The 21,935-nt window shown below is 38.6% G+C and overlaps 1 protein-coding gene across 6 annotated transcripts in view; it reads right to left on the reverse strand.

Moving 5' to 3' along the window:
* Positions 1-4,601: 4,601 nt before the first annotated feature.
* Positions 4,602-21,935, reverse strand: part of ELL2 (elongation factor for RNA polymerase II 2) — a 73,771-nt gene continuing 56,437 nt past the window's right edge. For 2 of the 6 annotated variants that reach the window (XM_082377028.1, XM_082377033.1), the window contains 8 exons: positions 19,279-19,403; positions 19,029-19,116; positions 16,697-17,264; positions 14,131-14,197; positions 10,653-10,824; positions 8,619-8,663; positions 5,029-5,198; positions 4,602-4,923 (listed from right to left, as the gene is read on the reverse strand). In XM_082377028.1, coding sequence (XP_082233154.1) covers positions 4,866-4,923; positions 5,029-5,198; positions 8,619-8,663; positions 10,653-10,824; positions 14,131-14,197; positions 16,697-17,264; positions 19,029-19,116; positions 19,279-19,403 — 1,293 coding nt within the window. In that variant the 3' untranslated portion in view covers positions 4,602-4,865. Of the gene's footprint in view, positions 4,924-5,024; positions 5,199-8,388; positions 8,528-8,618; positions 8,664-10,652; positions 10,825-14,130; positions 14,198-16,696; positions 17,265-19,028; positions 19,117-19,278; positions 19,404-21,935 lie in introns of those variants that run through there. The other 4 variants (XM_082377031.1, XM_082377029.1, XM_082377030.1 and 1 more) reach the window with 4 other exon arrangements.

Raw genomic sequence — 21,935 nt, forward strand, 5'->3', positions numbered from 1 at the left:
GCCAAGGGCAGATTTCAGAGGCGCCGTCAAATAGGCCCTCTCCTTCCCCTTATGCCTCCCCCCTGCCCTCTGTTCCTTCAGCCCTGGGAGGTGCCAAGAGGTGGGAGGAGGGGGCAGGGTGGCAAGAAGCACTTGGCTTCCAGCCTAAATCAGGCCTAAGCTGGAAGAGGGGAGAAGATTTAATTTTAAATGCATTTCAGAGTTTTGGCTATTACACCAGACTGGACTTACTAGTTCCTGAAATGAGACCTATGCTAAAAGTGACCACAGGACTTACCACCTAAAAGTAGCTGTCCTAGAGGAATTATGAGACTTGCCAGAGATCTCACCTCTGGGGACAGAGAAACAGCCACGAAAGTGGGTTTGTGAGATTGCCCTACCCAGTCCCTCTAGTTGGATGCAACGATCTCTGTTTCATCCTAATATAACCATGGTGTGTAGGTATTATCCCAACCTACCAGTGATGATGGAAGGAAGATTCAGGAGTTTAGGCAAATTGCCCTGGGTCTCAGGTTGGTAAATCTCAGAACCAGGTCTCAGCCCCGGGGTGTAGGACTCCATGTTCCATTTTTGGCTCTCTATGCTGCAAGGCATTTTCAACTTTACTTCCAGACTTTGCATGTCTTGCTTGTAGGTCCCTGGTTCTGAACTGGCCTTCTCACTATTGATAAGCCAAGTCATCTTTAACCAAAAACAGAGGAGAAATGGTAATATGTGCAGGTTAACAGAAGGGAGGGGCCATAATAGATCATTCAGGTGAGAACAGTGAGTTAAGAGAAGGGAAGAGCAGGTGGGGAGGTGATAATTGGCTACCGCAGCAACAAAGGCTTGTCAACAGGGGCCGGGAGGGGAAAGTGGCACGAGCGGAGACAGGAGGAGCTTTGCCCACTGTCCCTAGTGCCCCCTTACAGTTGTTCTCAGCTTCAGAGTCTGTAGCTCAGGTGGCCATGAGAGCCCTGGAGACCCTCTTGGCACCCCTTTGACAAGGCTGCCTTAAATGAACTCTATTCCTTGGGAGGAGAAGGGAAAGCTTACAGGTGTAAGAGGGGGAGTCATTTTCACAGGAGACTTTTCCCCAAAGCATCGTAACTGAAATGAACGGTGTCAACCCCCTCCGGTAACTAGATGGCGAGAAGCACTTATAGACAAGGCTCTTTTAAAAACTCTCCCCTATGAAGACACGTGGAAAAGAGAGTTAATAGAGAGAATATTAAAAGTTAAGCTTTAGTCTGGAACAAATGCATCAGCACTGTAAGTTACTGGTAGCTGTGATGTTAAGAGGAGCTACTGTGGTGCTTGAAAAGGTTCACAGAGAAAACATTCTGCAGAGCAATCCGGAGCAGAGACTTTGAAATGCTCTAGGTTGTGTTTATCTACCACAGGGACTCAATCACGGTTATGCGAAAATCTAATAGGGTTTTCAGTTCTGGCTGGCTGCTTGTTTGTCAGGTATATTGCTACAAAACTCTCCAACTCGAAAAAAAGATGGAAAGAAATAATTAGAAAATAAACAGCCAAAAAATACACATAGAAAACTTACTAGGTGCCAAGCACCACTCTACATATATGTGATCACAACAACCCTCTGAGGCAGGTACTACCCCACTCAGGGTGGGAAGCTGAGGCTGGAGGGCTTTGCAGGCTCGGCCACGCTCTGCAGCCTGACTGTGCTCGGAACCGCTGGTGGTGTGACGCCTCTTGTTTGGCACTTTCCCCCTCCTCCCTGTCTTGTATCACTTGCCAGCAGTGGCTGCTGTGCTGTTCTCAGCTCCTCCCTTGGAAGAGTGTAAGCTCCTGGGGTCTCCTCCTGCTCTGGTGGCTGTCATTTAAACATCTTCATTTCATCATCTACGAAATGAAGACAGTTGTTTGTTCTCGGTGCTGTTGACGGGCCCTGCTAGCTCTATCATTACAGGAATCCCAAAGTCCTTTGATTATCCTCAAAATGTCTACTGCTTGGAAGGTTATGGAAGCACTAGGCATTAAAAAAAAGGTCAAGAAAAGCACATGTCAAATTTAAAGAAACATCAGGCTAGAGACGCTTAGACTGCCATCCTCTACCATGTCCCTGAGAAGTGGGGAAATGAAACCAGAACCTGTCAGTTATGATAAACAATAAAAATAACTTTTTAAACCATTTCATTTTATGTTCCAAACCATTATAGACCATGTAGATGCTCATATTCCAGAGGTGCCTAGAGGTATGAATGCCAGTGTTGGAAAGAGCTGTACCCTTTGAAGGTGTGCAGTTAGTTATTCAGGGCAAAGGGATTCCCAAAGTCAGTCTGCCATCAGTAACTCATTCCTTAATCACGACTTCGGGAAGATAAAGTGGCAAGGCACACAAACCTGAATGATATAGCAGACTTTCGCAGTAATCCAAATTCTCTGGCCACATGAATTTTAAATGACATATATGGATAGCCTGCCTCATTCATTCTTTCAGTAAATTACTATCGAGCACCTTCTCTATGCCAGGCACCAGGCTAGGAGCTGGGGACACACTAGTGAATAAGGCAGTCTCTACTCTCATGGAACTTATTTAATTAATGATACAATTAGTATTTAATTATAATTGTGACAAATGCCGCAAAGGAGAAGTATAAGATGAAAGAGAACATATACTAGGGTGACCCAAGTTAGTCTGAGAGGTTAGAGAATGCTTCCTGGAGAAAGTGATGTTTAAGGGGGAGATCTTAGGGGTGAGGATGCCTTAGCTAAGTGAGAGAGGGATGGAGGGTAGAGCTGGTGGTACAGAAGGGTTACTGGAGAACCTGAAGGCAGGCCCAGGCCCTTGTGACTGGTATGGAGTGGGAGTAGCAGGAGATGAGACTGGTAGATGATGCTGCCTATCTCCACCACAGTGGAATTCTGTAAGCCCCCTGGAATCCATGAAGTATAGAAAGGCAGTCCGTCATTTCTTAGAGGCCCCAACTTTCGAACTCAAACATGGTGGCCGATAATGTGGGCTCAGTCTTTAGGAAGCACTCTTCTGTATTTCACAGACCAGATAAGGAATTCTTATCATCCTTCTCCAGATGCCCAGATTGTCCCAAGTACCTAATTACAGCAAGACAAACCAGCCTGGCCGCTCCACTGAATTAAACAGGCAGGAGTTGTAAATAATAACACATCTCCACCGTCATACAGCAGAATCATCTGACCCCAACTGGAGAATTAAGCAATCATAAAATATCAGAGCCACCTACTGCCACAGCCAGACTCCGGCCCCAATCTCAGAAAGGTAAAATGAGTGGGGCAGGTACGTGTAGGTCTACATCAATAAAACCCCAAACACTCCACCTCGAAAACTTAAGCAGAATTCTCTCAACCTTTGTCCCCTTTGTAATCAATCAAAGCAGACTCATCCTCACCTAGAAAAATAATGCTCCTCCCTAGTGCATCCAGCAGATGGCTGGTCTCAGAACCTCCAAGTGCTTTACAAACAATAATTGAGCCTCTGCCATACCCCAGTTAGAAGGCATATTTTCACTCTATAGCTGAGGAAAGGAGTTAAAAGACAAGCACAATGTCAAATGTCCAGTGGGGGAGGGCTGCTGAAATAATTACAACATTGGGAACCTCATTCATTCCTGGGGCTCCTCATAAACCCAACCAGAATCATGGCTGGCACTGAGCATTCTGGGTTTTTAATACTAGTGCTTGAGGCTTGCTTCCTTTCCTCCTCCATTAGGCTTTCAGAAAACTTGTAGAAACTGCATGTTAAGGATCCAACTAGAATGTTCTTATATCTAATTCACACTGGATAGATACCCCTTAGAGCTGGAGTCTTTTACTGAGACAGCCTTTTAATATGAAGAGAAAATGATGTGATTCCACGACTGTAACCCTGCTTCTTCTCTCTACCTGCACTGCCACAATCTCCTTCCAATAGCCCACTGTTAAGATGGCACACATTCGAAAATAAAGGACACACATGTTTTCTCAAAAAGTATTTTGGCCTTCCTTCAAATTTATTTATCATTTCTGACAAAATCAACTCACTGAGAATAATCCATTAGGTATCACCCCAACACCCACATTCTAGTCTCCGTTGAATCAAGAGTCTAGCCCTGTGTGGTGTTACTGGACTTGTCACTTTGTGACGGTTACCCTAACCCTAAATAGGTACCAACATATGAATGGCAGTACGGAAAAGTGGTTAAGAACAGATACTGGAGTCAGGCTTCCCAGGCGCCACTGTTTACTAGCTGTGTGATGGGCAAGTGTCTTAACTTCTCCAAGCCTCAGTTTACTTGCCTATAAAATGGGGATAGCAGGGTTGTGCTGAGGAGAAATGGGACAATACATACAAAGTGTGTAACTCACAGAAAACCCTCAATAAATGGTAACTGTGATTATTGTTCCCCTAGGAGATACTGCCTTTGGAGGGCATGTCCTCCACTTGTAAAACAGGCAGCAGGGGGTCCTGGAGCAAATACCCTGTGTTCCCACTTCCTAGAGTCACCAACAAGTAATCTTCTCTGTCCCAGGAAGATCATTTACATTAGGGCATCAGAGAGAACTTTGTTGCGGGATGTTTTTTTCTAAGACAAAATTAAGAGCCTTGAAATGAGACAAAGGAAAAACGAGTACCAGAATTGCAAAGTTAACATTTTTATTGAACTGAAATTGGTGTAGAACAACAGGGGCCACCACAGCTGCTGAGCTCAGTTAACTGAAAAGTCTCTGTGACATTTTACCTTGCTAACATGGTTTGGGTAGAACAACTGAGAAGCAGCGTAGATATATATGTATATATTTTTAACACTTCAAAATATTTTGAAATGAGCCTCATAGCCTTGTTCAGTTTTCAGGTTACAAAGAACATTGATAACATCTTCTGTTGCCTTCATTTAGTCGTGTCAGTTAATATCTTTTCCCAAAAGGTTCCTCTCAAAGCTGGCTATAATTTTTCCCCATCTGGTACAGAATAAAAGGATTTAGTAACACTTAGGCAAGTAATAAACAGTAAGAACTTTAAAAGGAGTAAAGGCAAAAACCACTCATACGTGACTCAACACTCACACGGCTGGAAAGACGATGAACTGGCTGAAGAGTTTCAGCCAAGTTCCAGAAACAAAGGACGCACTAGTGGAAGGGGTAAGGCAACCAAGCAGAGTGTCGGAACTGATGGACCATTTGTGTCTAAACCTCATCTCAACACCTTGCTTCAAACATGAAAATATGCATTTGTTTTACAGAATAAGGTGAAATATTTTAAGGGAAAAGAAAACTATTAAGGTTAAAAGATCAATCAGAGATGAAGGAAAATTAATACTGGATTTTTATAATCAATGCATGGAGCTATGATATCAACTGACCACACCAATTACTTTTGTGAGAGCAAGTACTGAACATCTATCACTACTTACAGTTGAAAGTTAACCCCTCTAAAGTATTCCAGGGGAAATAAATAACCAACGAGATAGGAAGTGAAGTCCTCACATAAAACAAAACCACATCTAGTTAATGTTATTTTGGGTTTGTATTAAATCAGCTGCTCGCTCATTCTGGAGTTAATTTATGGTTGTTGGTAAAAATCATCAAGAGTGCTTCAAATTATTTTAGATGAAATGTGATGAGCAAATAATAACAAACTCATTATCTCATCTTGACAATGCTATTTTACACTTACTATTTCTCTCAAGAAAACCAAAAAAACAAAAAACCAAATAAATTCTACCAGAGTAACTGATACTAAGTGGCCACCCATTCCTGCAGCAATTATTTGAGAGAATCTAAAAATCTTGCAGTAGGAGATGAAGAATGATTATAAATATCTTAATAGGCTCACGCCCATCTTTAAAAGAGATGCAGCCTTAGGTAATAGATGCAGAGATTCACAACTCTCAAATCTGCAACTGATGATAGATATACATTTTGCAAGGATCTGCCCAATGTACACAACAAACATCTAAATTAAGGCTTTTATAGGTAGGTGGTCAAGTCTACGGGTGTGCAATGCTGGATTTTCATAAAGCATCTCCAGCTTCCATTATTACCCAATTTGTAAACCAGAAGATGTGCTGATGTAGATGGGTAGGAGCTCCAAGGGCTAACAATTAGCCAACTGGAAGGCTTGCCTTGTTTGTAAACAAGTTCTAAAATAAGTGTTAGCAGTGAAACAACTGAGAGGGTGCCACAAATGATGTAGAGAGGAAAAGTGATTTGCACCTGCTGACAGGGAGGGGCTTAAAAAAAAAAAGCCAACAGCCGAACTTCTTCAGTTCAAGACTTTGAGATTTAGAGACCTAAAGGTTTAGCGTTACTTCCAAGCCAATTGTTCTCACACTTTAGCTTGCAAAATCACTTGGAGGATACTTATGAAAATGGGGCTATGTGGGCCCTATCCCCAGAGATTCTAATTTGGGTGATGCAAGTGGTCCAAGCACCTTGCTTTTGAGAAACACCACTCATAGCAAGTAGCAGCACACTATCTTTGATTAAAAGGCCATGATGTTCTAAGAAATGACACCCATGAGGTCATTACTTACAGACAAATCCCTCAGGAGACTCTACCATATGATATGAGGACCAAATTTATCCCCAATTAAGTTTCCTTTACTGCATTTTTTTTTTTTTTTTTCCAACTGAAAGTTTGATATCAGTGAACGCTGAGTAATGATTGTACCAATTCTGAGGTAAAAGGAAGAGCACCAGGGATCTCAATGCTAAAAGAAAATCGAATTCCCTAGGAGGTCCATGCTACGTAGAAATCAAATTGCTGTGGTAATGTTACAGAGTTATAGTGCACAGGGTCTTGTTTCAGTCTTTGTATAGTATACTTTTGTATACTTTTACTATATTATCTACTCTTTCCTGTTAATGTTTTAGAAGAACTCCAAAGAGAAAATTTCATCTACATGCTCTCTCAGGTTTTCTAGACACCAACATTTTCTGGTTTACAGCGATACACAACAAAGTTATTTATTTTTTTATTGTTTTGGATGCTGGAGACAAACATCTTTATTAAAGATACCACCAAAATTTTGGCAAACATTTCAAAACATATTTGTAAACATAATGCTTCCCTTTTAAACTGGCAGCACTTTGAAAAACAATACGATAAGACAACACAACTTGAATCAACATTAGTTCAAAATCCTTATATTTTTGACCACATAACTTATGTTCCCACATGATAAAACAAATGATAGTTTAAATCAACGTCAACAGATAAACTCCATGAAATGAAAGTTTGTGCTGTTTGATGAATCACAGTATGTTATGGTTAAATATATCCACTCTTTTTTATATTCCTGGCAGCCAGGATGAAAAAAAAATCTTTAAATATACATTTCATGTAGGTAATAGCTTCTTTGCATATCTCTCTTCAAAAATACTTTATAGCAGTATATAAATAGGTTACCTACACGTTTAATTTTATAATTTTGCCCCAAACTATAGATCTGTTTCATTTTCATAACATATCAATTTTGCCCAACATTAATAAAGTTGACAAACTGTTGAAATGGAAATGCTTTTGTCTTCCACGATAGAAGTAGCAATTTGATAGGAAAAAAAAACCTACAGTAACACTCATCAGTTGTCTCACCTGAGCGTTTGGCCTACTGAGAGTAGCAGCTTTTTTCCTTCACGCACGCTCACATCCACACCACCTCTGCACACATACAGGTCGAGCACACGCTTTCAGACGCTGGTAGGCCACAGTGTGCTTCCCATTGCTCTAATCAAGTGGGAAGCAGTGTAGCTAATGATTAACCACACTAGGTACACAACTAGCAAACACCTTAAGGCAACCATTGCAATGGGGGTTAATTTGCAGGGCAGATTTACTGTTCTAGATCAAGTCAGACTATATATACACATGTGTATATAGATCTATACACATACTCACACACCTTTCTATTTCTTAACCCTCCAAAACAATGTTTTAAGTTTTTTTGTATTTTGTGCAAATTTCTAAATGTTCTACCATTTAAGGCAAAGAGTTCGTATTAAGAAAGGTCAGAAAATAGGCTTATGTTTATCCAAAAGCATTTCACCTTGTACATTACTGTTTTTTTTTTTTAAACACACATAACTTTGAAGTGTGGACACTAGATCCCCAATATCTAAAAAAAAAATCATTTCTAATGACAAACACAGTTTTTTAAGGAAAAAAAATTGATTTGAAGTACAGACACTGGATCCCCAATATCTACAAAAAAAATTATTTCTATTGACAAACACAAGTCTTAAGAAGGAAAAAAGGACCAGAAAAAAGCAGCTTCAAAAATGCAAGGAAACAAAGTAAATGGGGGTTGGGGGGGAAGGTAACTCAAGTTTACTAATACTGAAACTTCCAACAGGCAAAGTTTCATTTTTTAGAATTTGAGAGCAACTCATTTGGAATTTTAAATAAATAAGCTTAAGTTTATTCACATCTTCTGGTCCAAGCAGAGCTCTAGTGCCATGACTCTGCCTGCTGTTGGTCAAATTCACCTATTAGTCTTTTGATGTGAGCCAGCTTGTTATGAAGATACTCGCATCTGTATTTTTCTTCATGGTAATTGGGACTAGACTGTGGATGAAAACAACAGTGAGGAGTAAGACTGTGGAATTCATAACACTTCTCAACTAAAGGTCAGAAAACTAATAGTGATGATACCTACCTGTTTTATCTTCTGATATTCTTGTAAGACTTCTTCATGAACATTCTAGAAAATTAATAATTAGAAATCAGAAGAGAACTTTTTTCTTTGCAATGTAAACAGATAACACACAATTGGCAAGGGTGTGGGAAATATTAATGATGGAAATGTAAATTGGTACAGTCTTTAAGGAGGGCAATTGGCAACTGCCGTTAAAACTGCAAATGCAAAACTGACTCAGCACTTATACTTTTCTTTCAGATTTAATTGTGCCTGAGTGAAATGACACATGTACAAGGTTACTCACTGCAGCACGGTTTGTAAAGCAAAAGAAAGTAAACAAAATCTAAATGTCCATTAATCCATACAAAGGAGTACTAAGAGGCCATTAAAAAAGGGGGAAGTGCTTTATGTGCTTACATAAAAAAATTCTCTAAGATATATATTGTCTAGTGAAAAAAGCAAAGCACAGAACAATTTATACAGTTTGGTATCATTTGTTTATAAGGGAGAAATAGAATATTATATTCTAGGAATTGTTAATGAAATCTGATAAATCATGTATCATACCTTAACTTACTGGAACATAAGACAATGGTGCATCTTATAAATGATGACAGCTTAGATTCAATTACATATGGTATATTTGTGAATTTGCTTGTGTATATATATCTTATACTCAAACAGACCTCTGAAAGAATACGATGGAAACCAGTAATACTGATTGCCTCTAGGGAGGAAAATTGGGTGGTAGGGGAAGAGAGCTAACCCTTATGTACTACATAACCTGATGTACTATGGATCTAAGCAGTTTCCAAATGCTAACATTTATTCTGCACAACTCTATAATCACCTCACTTTATGGATGGGGATTTTTAGAATTTTCAGTCAAGTTAAGTAGCTTGCCCAAGGTCACACAAGTAGAGCTGGGAATCAAATCCAAGCAGTCTGGCTTCGGAGCCTGCTCCTAACCACTCAGCAATTCTTAGAATTACATTTTAGTTTAAATATAATCATGGTATACTGGTAAATAACTATATAGAAAAAAATAAACCCCAAACCATATCACTGACCTCTTGCACTGCCAACCACTCACTCCTCTGGTAAAGTTTTCTATAACTCTAGGCAGCTTGTTTAAAAGATTAAGGCCCACTAATAGAAGACACAATGAATCTCTAGGGCACGGATGCTCTCGGGCTGTTTTCCCCATTGTGGGAAAACCCACCCCATTTTCTCGTGTAGGTTCCTGTCAGAACAACAGTGGGCTAGGATGGAGGCACCATTTGCGGCTGTGAAGTGTGACAAAGTTATCTGTCATACACAAGGAAGGAAACATACATTTATATCAATCCTTTGGCTAAGAGCTCTACGAACAATCAGTAGGCAGGTCAGGCTTCTACTGCTCTTTGTCAGCTGTACTAATATTACCACTTAATGTAGGCAAGTGAAAACAGATTAATACCTGTTAACAAATGGCAGTCTTGGGAAGCTGGAAGCACCATGCTTTTCTTCACTTAAACCCCAAACCTGAGTGGTATTAAGCCCCCTTTATATTCTATGCCAGACTGAGGTTTAAAAAAATTTTTTTTTAAAATGTACTTGAAATAGTAATTTTGGGAATTAGCACCAGATGTAAGAGCTATAGTCTGAGTTGAGTTGGTAATGCGGTCAAATATTTTGATGCCAAATCTTGCTTTTTGTTTTTCCTATTTTGTTGTCTGTATTTTTCTCAGTACACTACACATTATATTACAGTAAGTATGTAAGTATATATTATACATTTTATACATATTGTATTATATGAAAATATAGTTTTTCCACTGGAGGAAATATAGGATCATCATGTTTACTTATTTTCAAGAACTATTTCAAATATTTATTTTCCTAGCTAATTTTAAAGGAAGGCCTTTAATTTTGAAGGCCAAAAGCTGCAGAGAGGCTGGTCTGCGAGAGGACTTGCTCTGAAGGCTAGGAGGATGGCTGGGGACGGGAAGGGCAGAGAAAGAAAGAAGGTAAAATATGAAAGTCAGTCCATCTAGGAACAAATGTGTTTACCTGATACTCTCTTGAGCCTGGAGAAAGGCGCTTTCGCTGTGCATCCAGTTTGATAAATCTTCTAGCCACAGTCTCCATCCTGGCATGCAAGGCCCTATACTCATCATACTCAGCATTGAAGTCATCCTTGTAATTCTGGCGTTGCTCATAGGAGACGATAGCAATATATTTTCTAGTAAAAAAGACAAAAGATAAACGGAGAGTAGCTACAGAATAAACACGATGCAGAAGTCTGAGATTTAACACAAATATTTGGAAACTATATCTATGCGTGTTTCCCTAGACTGAATGCCACTCTGCCACTGCTTGCTGCTGCCTTGTCACTCCTTCAAAGACCTTCCTGGTAAAATTATCCCACAGGAGAGTTTAAGAACTTCGGGAAGAAGAATAAATGTGAAAAAAACATGGTGGCAATGGAATTAAAGTGCAACTAGAAGACAACACTTACACACGTGTAGCTTCCTAAACCTTTCTCTACCCCAAATAATTTACTACCATGCTAGCGGCAGAGGCCAACCCATCTGTTACGAGTCACATGGAAACAGAAGGATTGGAGGGGTAATGTGAAACCAGGAGAACGTCCCACAGTCACTAAGTGCTGAAGTCAAAGCTCTTTGTAGACCTGCTGCTTTGTTTTATCATTTTTTAAAAATGAGAGTTAGACCAGAAAAAATAAAAAAGGGGGAAAAAAGGTATATTTCTCTAGTTCTTTTCAAACACTTAATGTCATACTCTGTGTAACAGAAAGCCAGTTTTATACTATTAGTTTATTTTCTTAATAAAAAGGCCACAAATGTTTTACTTCAGGGTGTGAATATCTCTCGGGACCTAGTGAATGAAGGCCACCTTCCCAGAGTGTCAGTTTATTCAGTGGTGGTAAGCCAAAACAGCATTTTAATATTAAAGTTAATATTATTTGTTTGTGGCTCTGGGCCTGGGTCTTTGTACTCTGTGCTCCTGTCATGGAATGCAAAATTCCCTTGACTTTTTGAGATAAAAATTGAGATTTCAAAGCAATTTCAGGCAGGTGGCAGGAGCTTCAGGGTGCCCCAGTGGGTATACATATACTCTTCATTGTGGAAAACTTTGGGAGTTCAGTCCTTTCCAAAATGGTTTTAGACATTCTTACCAGTTTTATTTAAAATGCAATAGCACAGATGCCTAGTTGGAAATGTGAGAAAAGTGATGCAGTGAGCAACCTTAATGTCCTCATTAATATTTTTATTCATGCTGAGTTAGACAGTGTGGAGGTTCAATTTTCTAAGTGTAATTGAGACAGTGGTAGTATGCTGATTTAAAGCTGCCCTGCTAGTGTCCTTGCTATAAAAGGAAAACTACCAGCCAAGCAGTGAAACAGGCCTCTCTAGACATGGGCTGTCCTGACTGCAGACCAGAGAGAGCCCGGGGGAGAGAAAGAGGTTCCTGGGGATAAGCATACATAAGCAAAATGGCTAAACTGATCGTGAAACTCAGGTTCAATTTGTTATATAAAATATTTATCCCACTTTCTCAAAATCACACCTGAGGCCACACCCTCCATATTTTATTTAATAATTCCCTCAGGGAAAAGTACCAAACTGGCCAACAGTTGTGCTGCTATTATAGAAGATTATTTGGTTATACTGGCATTTTAATGAAAAGAATGTCACTATTTTTAATAAAAATTGTTATGGTTCTACAGCTGGCTCTTAATGTAGTGATGGAATAAAACGTTAAATACTTTGGATAATTCACAACCACAAGTAACAGAAGTATTCTTATTATATAAAAATTAGGAATACTGTGGTTAAGTATGAATTATTCAGAGGCTGATCATTAAAGGTTTTATAGTATGTCCTTTTGGTTTTCTTAAGAAACAAGTTTAAGTTCTGTATTTTTAGTGATTTTTCTGAAAATTCATGCTTTCTCATCATTTTAAGAAAATTTGCAATGTTTATATAAGATAGCTTTTGTTAAAATAAATTGCTCTTAAGCAAACAATCACATAGGTTATGTACTTTCATGATTTTAAAAGAGCTAGAAAATAACAAACATACAGAAATGCACTGAGGCAGATGCAGCAACCATCCGTAGATCAGTACGTTAAAAACAAGTTATTAAATATAGAATTAACTGCTTAAGTCGACAAAACACAGCAACACTGAATCCATGGGGGAAAGGTTAGAATCATTTTTCAGTCTCCCCACATGATTTTGTCCTATGTAACACGTATACAGCACTATTAGAAAAAAGAGAAATTCAAAATCCGTCATAAGAGAACGAGAGCACAGTACTGCGGCTGTTATTTGAGGGGGCCGACTTTCACAAGACTTTTCAGGAAACGCATTTGGAGAGGTGAACGCCCACGTCAGTGGAGCCAGGCACTGTCCCCCATCCAGCCCTTCCGGGGCCAATGCAGTGGCAGCAGCTTTTCCAAGCTCCCCAAAAGAACTCTAAAACCATACACCACCTCAGATGAGAGAGTGCTCAGCATGGCTTCTTGGGTTCCTTTTAGTTAAGAGATGATAACTAGCATTACGGTTTCATGCTATATCATTCCCCAATGAGCATAGCTTTCACCATTACTGTTAAGCAAAAGTAACACATTTTTAGTATAAAATGTTCTCTACTCCGGAAATGAACATTTCATGGGACCTGGAGCGCTAAACTGCATAGTTTAACTTTGTCCACCATGGGATGCTACTGATTGATAGAGAAAAAAATGTTCATACAGCCCAGATTCCATTTCCAGTCTACATTTAAGCTATTTGTATATTTGTTCATTTTCAAAGCTATTGGTAGGCGAATCTGTTTGCTCTTTCACTCTCCATTTTTCCAGGCTTTTGCAACTTGATTATTTTCTTCTTACAGAAGCCTTTGAGTCTGTAAAAAAGCTAGAATTATGTGTCCAAGTTATAATTTCTGTGATAACCAGTTACAAAAAAGTCCCCAGCTCAGCACTGAGCAACTTGTTGTCATAACAAGAAAAATATAACCGGTATTAAAGTGAAATGATCAAATTTTAATGCTCTCTCCTCTTAAAGTTAATTTGACGGCAAAGCTTTATTTAAATAAAAATCCATCTGTCTCTACTTTGTGTTAACTGCAGAGGTTTAAGTACTTTATCACTAATAAACTGTCCCTTTGCGGGGCCCAAGTGAATGACTGTGCATTGATAAACTGCTTTGACTTTGAAGAGTCAGATCCCTGAAATCTTCCATAATCAAACGCTTGGCCTGGCCCCGGAACAAAGGACAGGCTTCTCTATACTTAAAGGCCACCGAACAGAGCTCACAGCAGGGATAGGCACAACCTGCTCAAGCCGACAAGGGTGGACTGGGGACGAGCAGGCTTAATGGCAGCCTTTCAGTTGCAGGGGTGGCTCCAGGACTCTATTTCTGGAACTTCTTACTTCTCTGATTTGCAAATCATGGGAAAAGAATTTGCAAACTTTCTAAAATTAAATAGTTCTCTCCCATCAGCAGACATCTGAACTTACATCAAATAATCCGGGAGTTCAATTGTTGAAGAAGCTTCCGTGGAGGCAGTGCAATCCTCTTTAACTCCTACAAAGAAAAAAAATTCAAGTGTTCACCAAAGGGTATGGTTACAAAATGCCCATAATTCTAAAATAGATCAGAAACATCTGGAACACTTTTCCTCAAATTCTACTCTTCCATCTCAATAAGCAATAGTGAGCAAGGAATACAATTGAACAAGAACAATAGAGGCCCTATGACCAGCGCCAGCAGAACCGACGCCAGGCATTGAAAGCACCCTGGCTACTGCAGTGTCTGCACAATAAAGGAATTCCATCTTAACCCAAGGTCAATCTTCTATTCTTTCAACAACAGTTGTGGCATCTGCCCAGCAATTCAAAGATTGTGGTGGCAGATGCAGCCAGACAATGGGAGATACAAACTTTACATCAACATCTACTTTTCATAGGATTCAAAGGCAGATAAGATAGTGAAGTCAGGTAGCAGACTATTTCGATGGCTGTATTTTTGCTGCTATTCTTTTTGTATGCAGACAGTGGAATTGGGCAGGAAGTTTTCCTATCAGTTTAAAGTAATTTAAAATAAGTTATTAGTGAACACCAATTTATACTCCTCTAATATCTAACCCTCATAATACTACACAGATTTGTTTTTAAGAGGACAAAATAAAGTGCCAGTTGCTCAGGACTACACTGTGATAGTGTAAAAAACCCTCAAGTAGAATTAAATTAATAACTCAAACCCAAACCCTGCCTGCTAGCAAAACATACATGTTCAATATAAAACGAGTGAGAATTTAATAATTTCTTGGTTTAATATTTTAAAGGACAAAGCACACTAAACAAATTATGCAGACTCTGTGGGCTTATTTTGTGTGCGTGCGTGTGTGCGTGCGTGTGTGTGTGTGTGTGTGTGTGTGTGTATTTGATTCAGGCTTAGGTAAAAGCTTGTTTTTACAACAGCCTGAGCCTTAAAGGAAAAGGCATCAAGTGCACATCACCTGGCTTCTCCTTTGTCACAGACACCAGATAAATTCCAGTAGAGCAGAGGATGTGGGTCTGAATCTATCCTCAGTTTGTGATAATCTCGATTGGCTTTGAAAGGTACTACATCCTCAGTGAAGGATTCAGAGACCAGGCCTGCTTCTCTCGGCTTCCAGCTCTGAGAAAACTCGAACCCTGCTATAGTTCTCAACATTCTGGGATCCAGTCTCTGACTCAGGATTACCACCTGATGGTGGGAAGTGTGGAGAGTGGGGCATACCCAGGAATCTGGCTTACTAACTCTGAACATGAAGTTTTATTACCTCTTTTTCTTTTCCTGATCTGGCAAATTCAAGTATGATAGTGTTTGAGGGAAAAAGCTTACACCTACCTCTTGGGCCACTATATACTACCATGCTGATCTACATATTTCAACAGATATGCTTTGACAAGCAATATACTCAATCCAGGTCAATAAAGGCACTGCATCATACTATTCCATAATCAAAGCTTCTCTCCTATGGTAAAAATGGTCAGTTAAATCTAAGGATTACAGACTTTCAGTACTGTGGGCAAATTACAGAAAGATAAAATTCCTTAAAGTCTAATCATTAAAGTACTTTTTTCTAAAGTTGTACTTTCCTGGGAAATTTTACCTTAGTTATGCTGGGTTTAAAATTGGCAGCAGTCCTAAATGATGGGTTTGGATCTTCTGTATGTTGGTATGCAAGATATTAAGTTCTATATATATATGAAATAAGAGAAATCTAATTGTGTCATTAGGTTTTAAAGATCACTACCCTCAGGTAAGCAGTCTTTCTACTGATTAGCTTTTCTTTAGAGGTAAAGCATTATTTTAGGCTTCTTTGGGTCTCTAGATATTTGGCTTTGAAAGCTTCCAAAAGCTTGAAATGGTTAAATTTATTAATAACAGTTGATGTTAGCTAACTAAAACAGTGTTCTCAAAATTGAAAAAAAAAAAAAAAATCCCAAGATCTATCAAGCTAATCACCAACAGCCTTGCAGAAGACAAATTGCTTTCACTCTGAATGAAGATGATGTTATGGATCTGCATATATAATTTTACCTTGCCTGCTTTATAAAGAATTTGACATTTCCCCTGTGCTATTATTAACTAAAGCAGGGTTGACCCTGCTTCTTGGTAAAGAAGGACCTGAGTACTTTTATTGCTAATTGTGTGTCTGGTTAAATCAGTTCAATAATGGCATATAATAGGTCATGTTGAGGTTGCACAATACTGTGACAGCTCTGGAAAAGCGCAACAAAGTTCACCTTCTAAAAGGGGGTCTCTGGAGGATGACAGGGTCATTTTCAAATGTCACCATCTTAAGAAACATAGAAACCATGTTTAATAGTTGGCTGAAAAGAGACAGAAAATGACTGCTGTAAAATGCAAGAAAAAAATTTGCTCAAAAGGACAATACTAAGATTAATAACTAAACGGAAGGTCATTTGATAAGAAAAGCATTACTAATTATAAACAGCATAATCTCACACTCAGGATAGTCCGCTCTTCCCATTCATTTAACCCATGTAGTTGGTTTTTACAAATGTAAAATACCTTCATTGGAATCCGGACTGGAGTTGTTCAGCTTGGCAATTTCCTCTTCTCTTTTAAGGTCCTCTTCCTTTTCCTCAATCATCTCAATGTCGTGCTTTTTTATTTGGTCCTTTTCCTTGTGTCTTTTAGACTTCTTCTTGGACTTTTTGTGAGACGAATGGTTTTCTTCTATAGGCTTTGGACATTTTAGTAGAACTGAACCAGGTGGTAAGGTTTCCAGAGAAGTCCTAGAGGTATATTTGTCTTGCTGGTCCTCATAGATACTACCGTTTTGACTAAAACTGTCAACAGGTAGGTCTTGAGTCCCCCGGCCTTCTGGAGTGCTAGGGGAATTGGAGTGAGAATTTACAGTCTGAGGAGGATTGGAGACAGGCAGGTGGGTTGAAGGCAGCGGTGGAGGCGTGGGGATGGCAGCGGCTGCAGGGGGCAGCGGGGGGCCTGCAGCAGATTTTTCACTGGTGGGATTCAAATGACCATTTAATGTTGGCGGCACTCTATTTGTCAGGTGAGATATTCGAGCTTTTTTATTCATTAAAGGATCAATGAAATCTGAATCTAAAAGCCGTTTCTGGGATGGGGGGGAACAGGGAAAACAGATGAGCCAGTTTGCACTAAAATTCAATACATGTGTCACTCGTTACTAGAAGAACAACTGAGTAATTTTATTCATACTTAAGTTTATAACCAATTTAAATTCATTACCGGCGTTGTGTTAACCATCCTCCAAGCTTAAGCACAATCTACAATAAGTTTTCATGTCTAATGTAAAAAAGCAGAATCTGGCAAATATGTTTCTTGAAGTACTTATACTTTCTGATCATACAGACCCACCCTAAGTTCCTTGAGAGACTAGGCCAATTTATGTGGATTATACCACGCAGGAGTGTATTAAATAGAGGTGGCCTCCTTCCTCTGCTGGCCACAGCTGACCTAGTTATATTCAGTGAGAGGAAGAAGCAGTTTTTAACATTATTGGTTGTCAGAACCAACAACGGTAAGTACAGGGCAATAAGCCTACACTTATTTGATCTCTTCGAATGTGCTAACATGCTCCAGTTATACATATTTTGGCTGTCTTAAGATGGAAACAACCAGCACATTCAGAATAATTTCTCTACATATCTCTATCATTGCTGAAATGCCATCCAAGTTTTTTCTCCCTTAAATATATCTTTTCACTGGATTGGAAGGTAAGTCTGAATAACTAGTCCATAAAAATTATATGGAGTTACTATTTCAAAAAATTTCAAAAATCATGCTAATATTAGCCCAATCCAGCAACAACAATAACAGTATTTAAAATAAAAAGGAAAGTCAGATAGTTGAAAAGTACAAAGCATACATCCAATGTAATACTGTGGCTAAAACTTGAGCTTGAAAGAAAATAATAATCATCACATTAATTTATTCTGTGTTGAATTTAGGGCCACTGATCTCACACCCAGTACATAATTAGATCAGAGTATAAGTAGCTTTATAGTAGTTGGCATTTGAGGCTTCTGTAGACAACATACATGCAAGGACAGAATTGCTTTTATTTTGTTCCTCCTCTGTTCCTCACAATAGGTTTCTAACATTTTCTGACATGTGAATAACCTTTTGCCCAGGGCATGCTTACTGTTCCCCACACATCTGTCCTGTCTCCCTAAGCCTTGGGAGGGGGGTCCAGAGAGAGGAGCACTCTGTCAGCAGCACTGGGGTAGAGCGGTCTGTCTCACTGCCAGTCTCAAAGACCTGAGAGTTCAAGGTTGTCTGAGAACCAGGTGGGCTTGACCTCTTATGTTGCCCAGGATCTCCCCATCTTTTTCCAACCGAATCTTTTGGGGGAAACTCTAAGCTGGAATGGAGTCTCACTGGAATATTCTGACTGGGATCTAATCAAAAAGTACTTTAAGAAAACATATGGAAATAGCAGAGTTTTTTATTTGCTTATTTTAAAAACATTTTTACCCAAGAATATTTTTCTAGAACGTGCTTCAGATAAATTTAAATATCTTCTATTTTCTATATAATCTTAAGACTGGATATGGGACTGGATAAATCAGTGATCAAATGGAAAAGCAGATAGTCTTATAACAAAACGTGAACTTCAAGGATTGAAAATCAGAGTAGACATTAAGTACCTTGACTTAATGAAGTGTTATATGGTTAAAAAGAGTTCTGGGCTGGGAGCTGGGACCTGAATTCTAGAGTAAGCTCTGCCATGAACTTTGGGTAGGGAAGCTGTGTGACTTTTCTGGGTCTCATTTCTCTCACGTATAAATCAGAAAACCTGAACAAGGTGGCCCTAAAGTCCATTTCAGGGCTATGATTATATAATTTTATGCAATACCTGAGGAGAAGATGCAGCATCTCTACTAGAACATACAGGAGATTCTGAACGGCTGGTGCTGGCAGCATTCTGAGATGGATTTAGTTTTCTGGAAAGGACACACATGTTCCAGTTAGGGGGACAATTTTCAAATGTTCATGATAGAAAGCCTACCCTTGCTTCTTTTTTCCCATCTCAACACTAAAATAACAATGACTATAATAATTACTTATTTGCATAATTTTTAAAGGAAAAGAAAATAAGAACGTACCTCGAGAGCACTGACTCTAATGACCGTCTGTCTATTTCATTATATCCAGGCCAATCTCTTTGGAGCTCTTTAAAAACATAATCCTTTAAGGTGTATGAGAGGTCCTTAGGATTCAGATTGGCTACCTGGTACATGGTTTGAAAAGAGAGCATTAGTTCTTTTTGCTATTTCTTAACCTAAAACAGGCAACCTTTTGGATTTATACTGAAAATAACTATATCAAATGGCTCCAAAGGGACTGCTAGCTTTGCATATGCCAGATCTCAATAAATGCTTTTTGACTTCATTTGGGGAATTAAATAAAACTTTATATACATAGTTAAATATTTTTTTCCTGGATGGCCACTGCATTTGTTAAATAGTAATCCTACATTATGCAAAAAGTGGAGGAAGATTTTCTTTTTTTAATCATTGTTTTTTCTAGTCAAAGGACTCCAAAGCAGTTTTCTTAACATCTTCATTATTTATTTCTGGCTATTAATTCCATTACTTTTGAGTTACAATACAAGTCCTTGATCACTTGTATTAAGTAGAAACCAAACAGTGCCCATATGTTGGTTTACAAACTTCCCCTTCCAGTAATCAACAGAAATTATCTCCTTAAACAGTATCAATTCTGATAATCTTGTCTGTCATCTTCTTGGCTTGCTAAGCTTGCTCGTTATAGCTGCCAGTTCTCCTGAAGAACCACTTTTTCAGTCCTTGAAATTCCCCCAAACCAATAAACGGAAACAGAAACCAAAATAACCCCCAAATTACTGTTATTATTTGCAAGTGTAATCTTTTCTTATCCCTTAACTACGGTTCCTTGCGCACCCAGGCCCAGGCTCCATTAACAACATGAATGTATGGATTCTGGGGCTGAACCAAGAGTCATTTTCAAGGCTGGCAGAATGGTATTCTTCTTTTCATTTCCTACTGGAATGCTCTTTTTAAAAACTTCACTTCTTTCTGTGTTTTTTAAAAGTACTATAAAATATAATATGATAGTTTATGCTTTTCTCACAGCTCAGCTGAATACTAACATTAATGTTGATATACAGTAGAAAATGATAGGCTTATCTTAAAATTCAAATTTGCAAATAAATTAACATGAGATACAACCAGATTTCTCAAAGTGGAATAAATACAACGATCTTACAATCCATATTCTGCTAGCTCCTAAGTTATAACTCCAGCTTCAACTGTCTCTAGACACCAGACTCTTATATATATGTAACTACCTACTGAATATCCATCTCCATTTGGATATGTCTAATAGACATCATCCAAATAGCATGTATGTAAGACAGGATTCCTGATTCCTCTGCATACTTTTGTTCCTTTTCCATCCCTCCCCATCTCAGTCAATGGCTCAATATCCATTCAGTTGCTCCATTTAGTTGGTCTGGGGCGAAATCCAGGAACTGGCATTTTAAAAAAGTTCTCTAAGGGGTTCTAATATGCAGCTAGGATGAGACTATGCTCTAGATTCTATCAAATAAACAACAGTAATGACACTCATATCCCACTTGCTCAGGAATTAAGTATACCTACATTTAAAAATTATATCTATACACATATTCATGATCACATGACTACTGACATACATCAATAGCAGCCTCTGGGTGAACTGCCTCTGCCATCATTTTGCCCTCTCATCCTCTAACCTAGGAGGTAATTTACAACCTTTCTGGAGATTCAGTCACCAAATATTTTGACTTATAACCTGAACCTCCCCCCTTCCCCAAATAAAAAACTGAACACACACACACACACCTATACCCTCATCCTCATTAATTCTTTCATCCTGTCTCTTGAGCTCTTAAAATTGCTATGTGACTTATGGGTTTAAATTAAGTGTTTCCAAAAAGTGCTCAAATGACTTAATAAGATCCCTGAAATTGCCAAAGATACCTTGGGGATTGGTTAACCCAGAACTGGAGATTATGGTTTTACTCTTTCATGACATTTGGTATCATGTCTTGAATATAAGAGAAAACAGATGAAAAGGACTTAAAAATGTTATTCTTTGAAAAATACATGAAAACCTGCAGATTTATTTTATTTTATTTTTTAATGATGAAATTTAAGAACAACTTTGGAAATGTTACTGCTTTAGAAAAAAATAAAGAGAGCAGACTTCCATTTCTGGTGGACTTGAATACTAATCAACATTTATGACACAAAGTCATTCTAAAAAATACAGGGAGCTACAGTCTGATGAACTGTTGATTTTAACAAAATTACTTACTTTTATACTTAAGCTTGTGATTATACAGTAACTGATTAGAGCTAATACTTTACATATTCATATCCTTTAATGAAGACAGGTGACTGATTTCAGCATACCCAATGGTTGAAAAAGGCAGAGTATTACAGGCGAAAACAGCATGCAGGGCAAGACACATTCAAAACTATTTAGTAGGTAAAAATATTCTAGCTTATACTGACCAAAGACTGATAAAAACACATTGTATAACTTCACCTACATAAACCAATAAAAATTATGGCAATAGTTTAGCAGATTCAAGACTAAAAGCAGATAACCAAAACTTCGTTTACTTTTTTTTAATGGAATTTCAGGGCAAAGTTTGTTTAACCCAAATGAAGATAATGACTCGAAACTTGATAATTCAGAAGGCTCTAACTTATAAAACCTAGTATAAATGTCTACA

Source organism: Balaenoptera borealis (assembly GCF_965194805.1).
Source record: "Balaenoptera borealis genome assembly, chromosome: 2".
NCBI classification, from domain to species: Eukaryota; Metazoa; Chordata; class Mammalia; order Artiodactyla; family Balaenopteridae; genus Balaenoptera; species Balaenoptera borealis.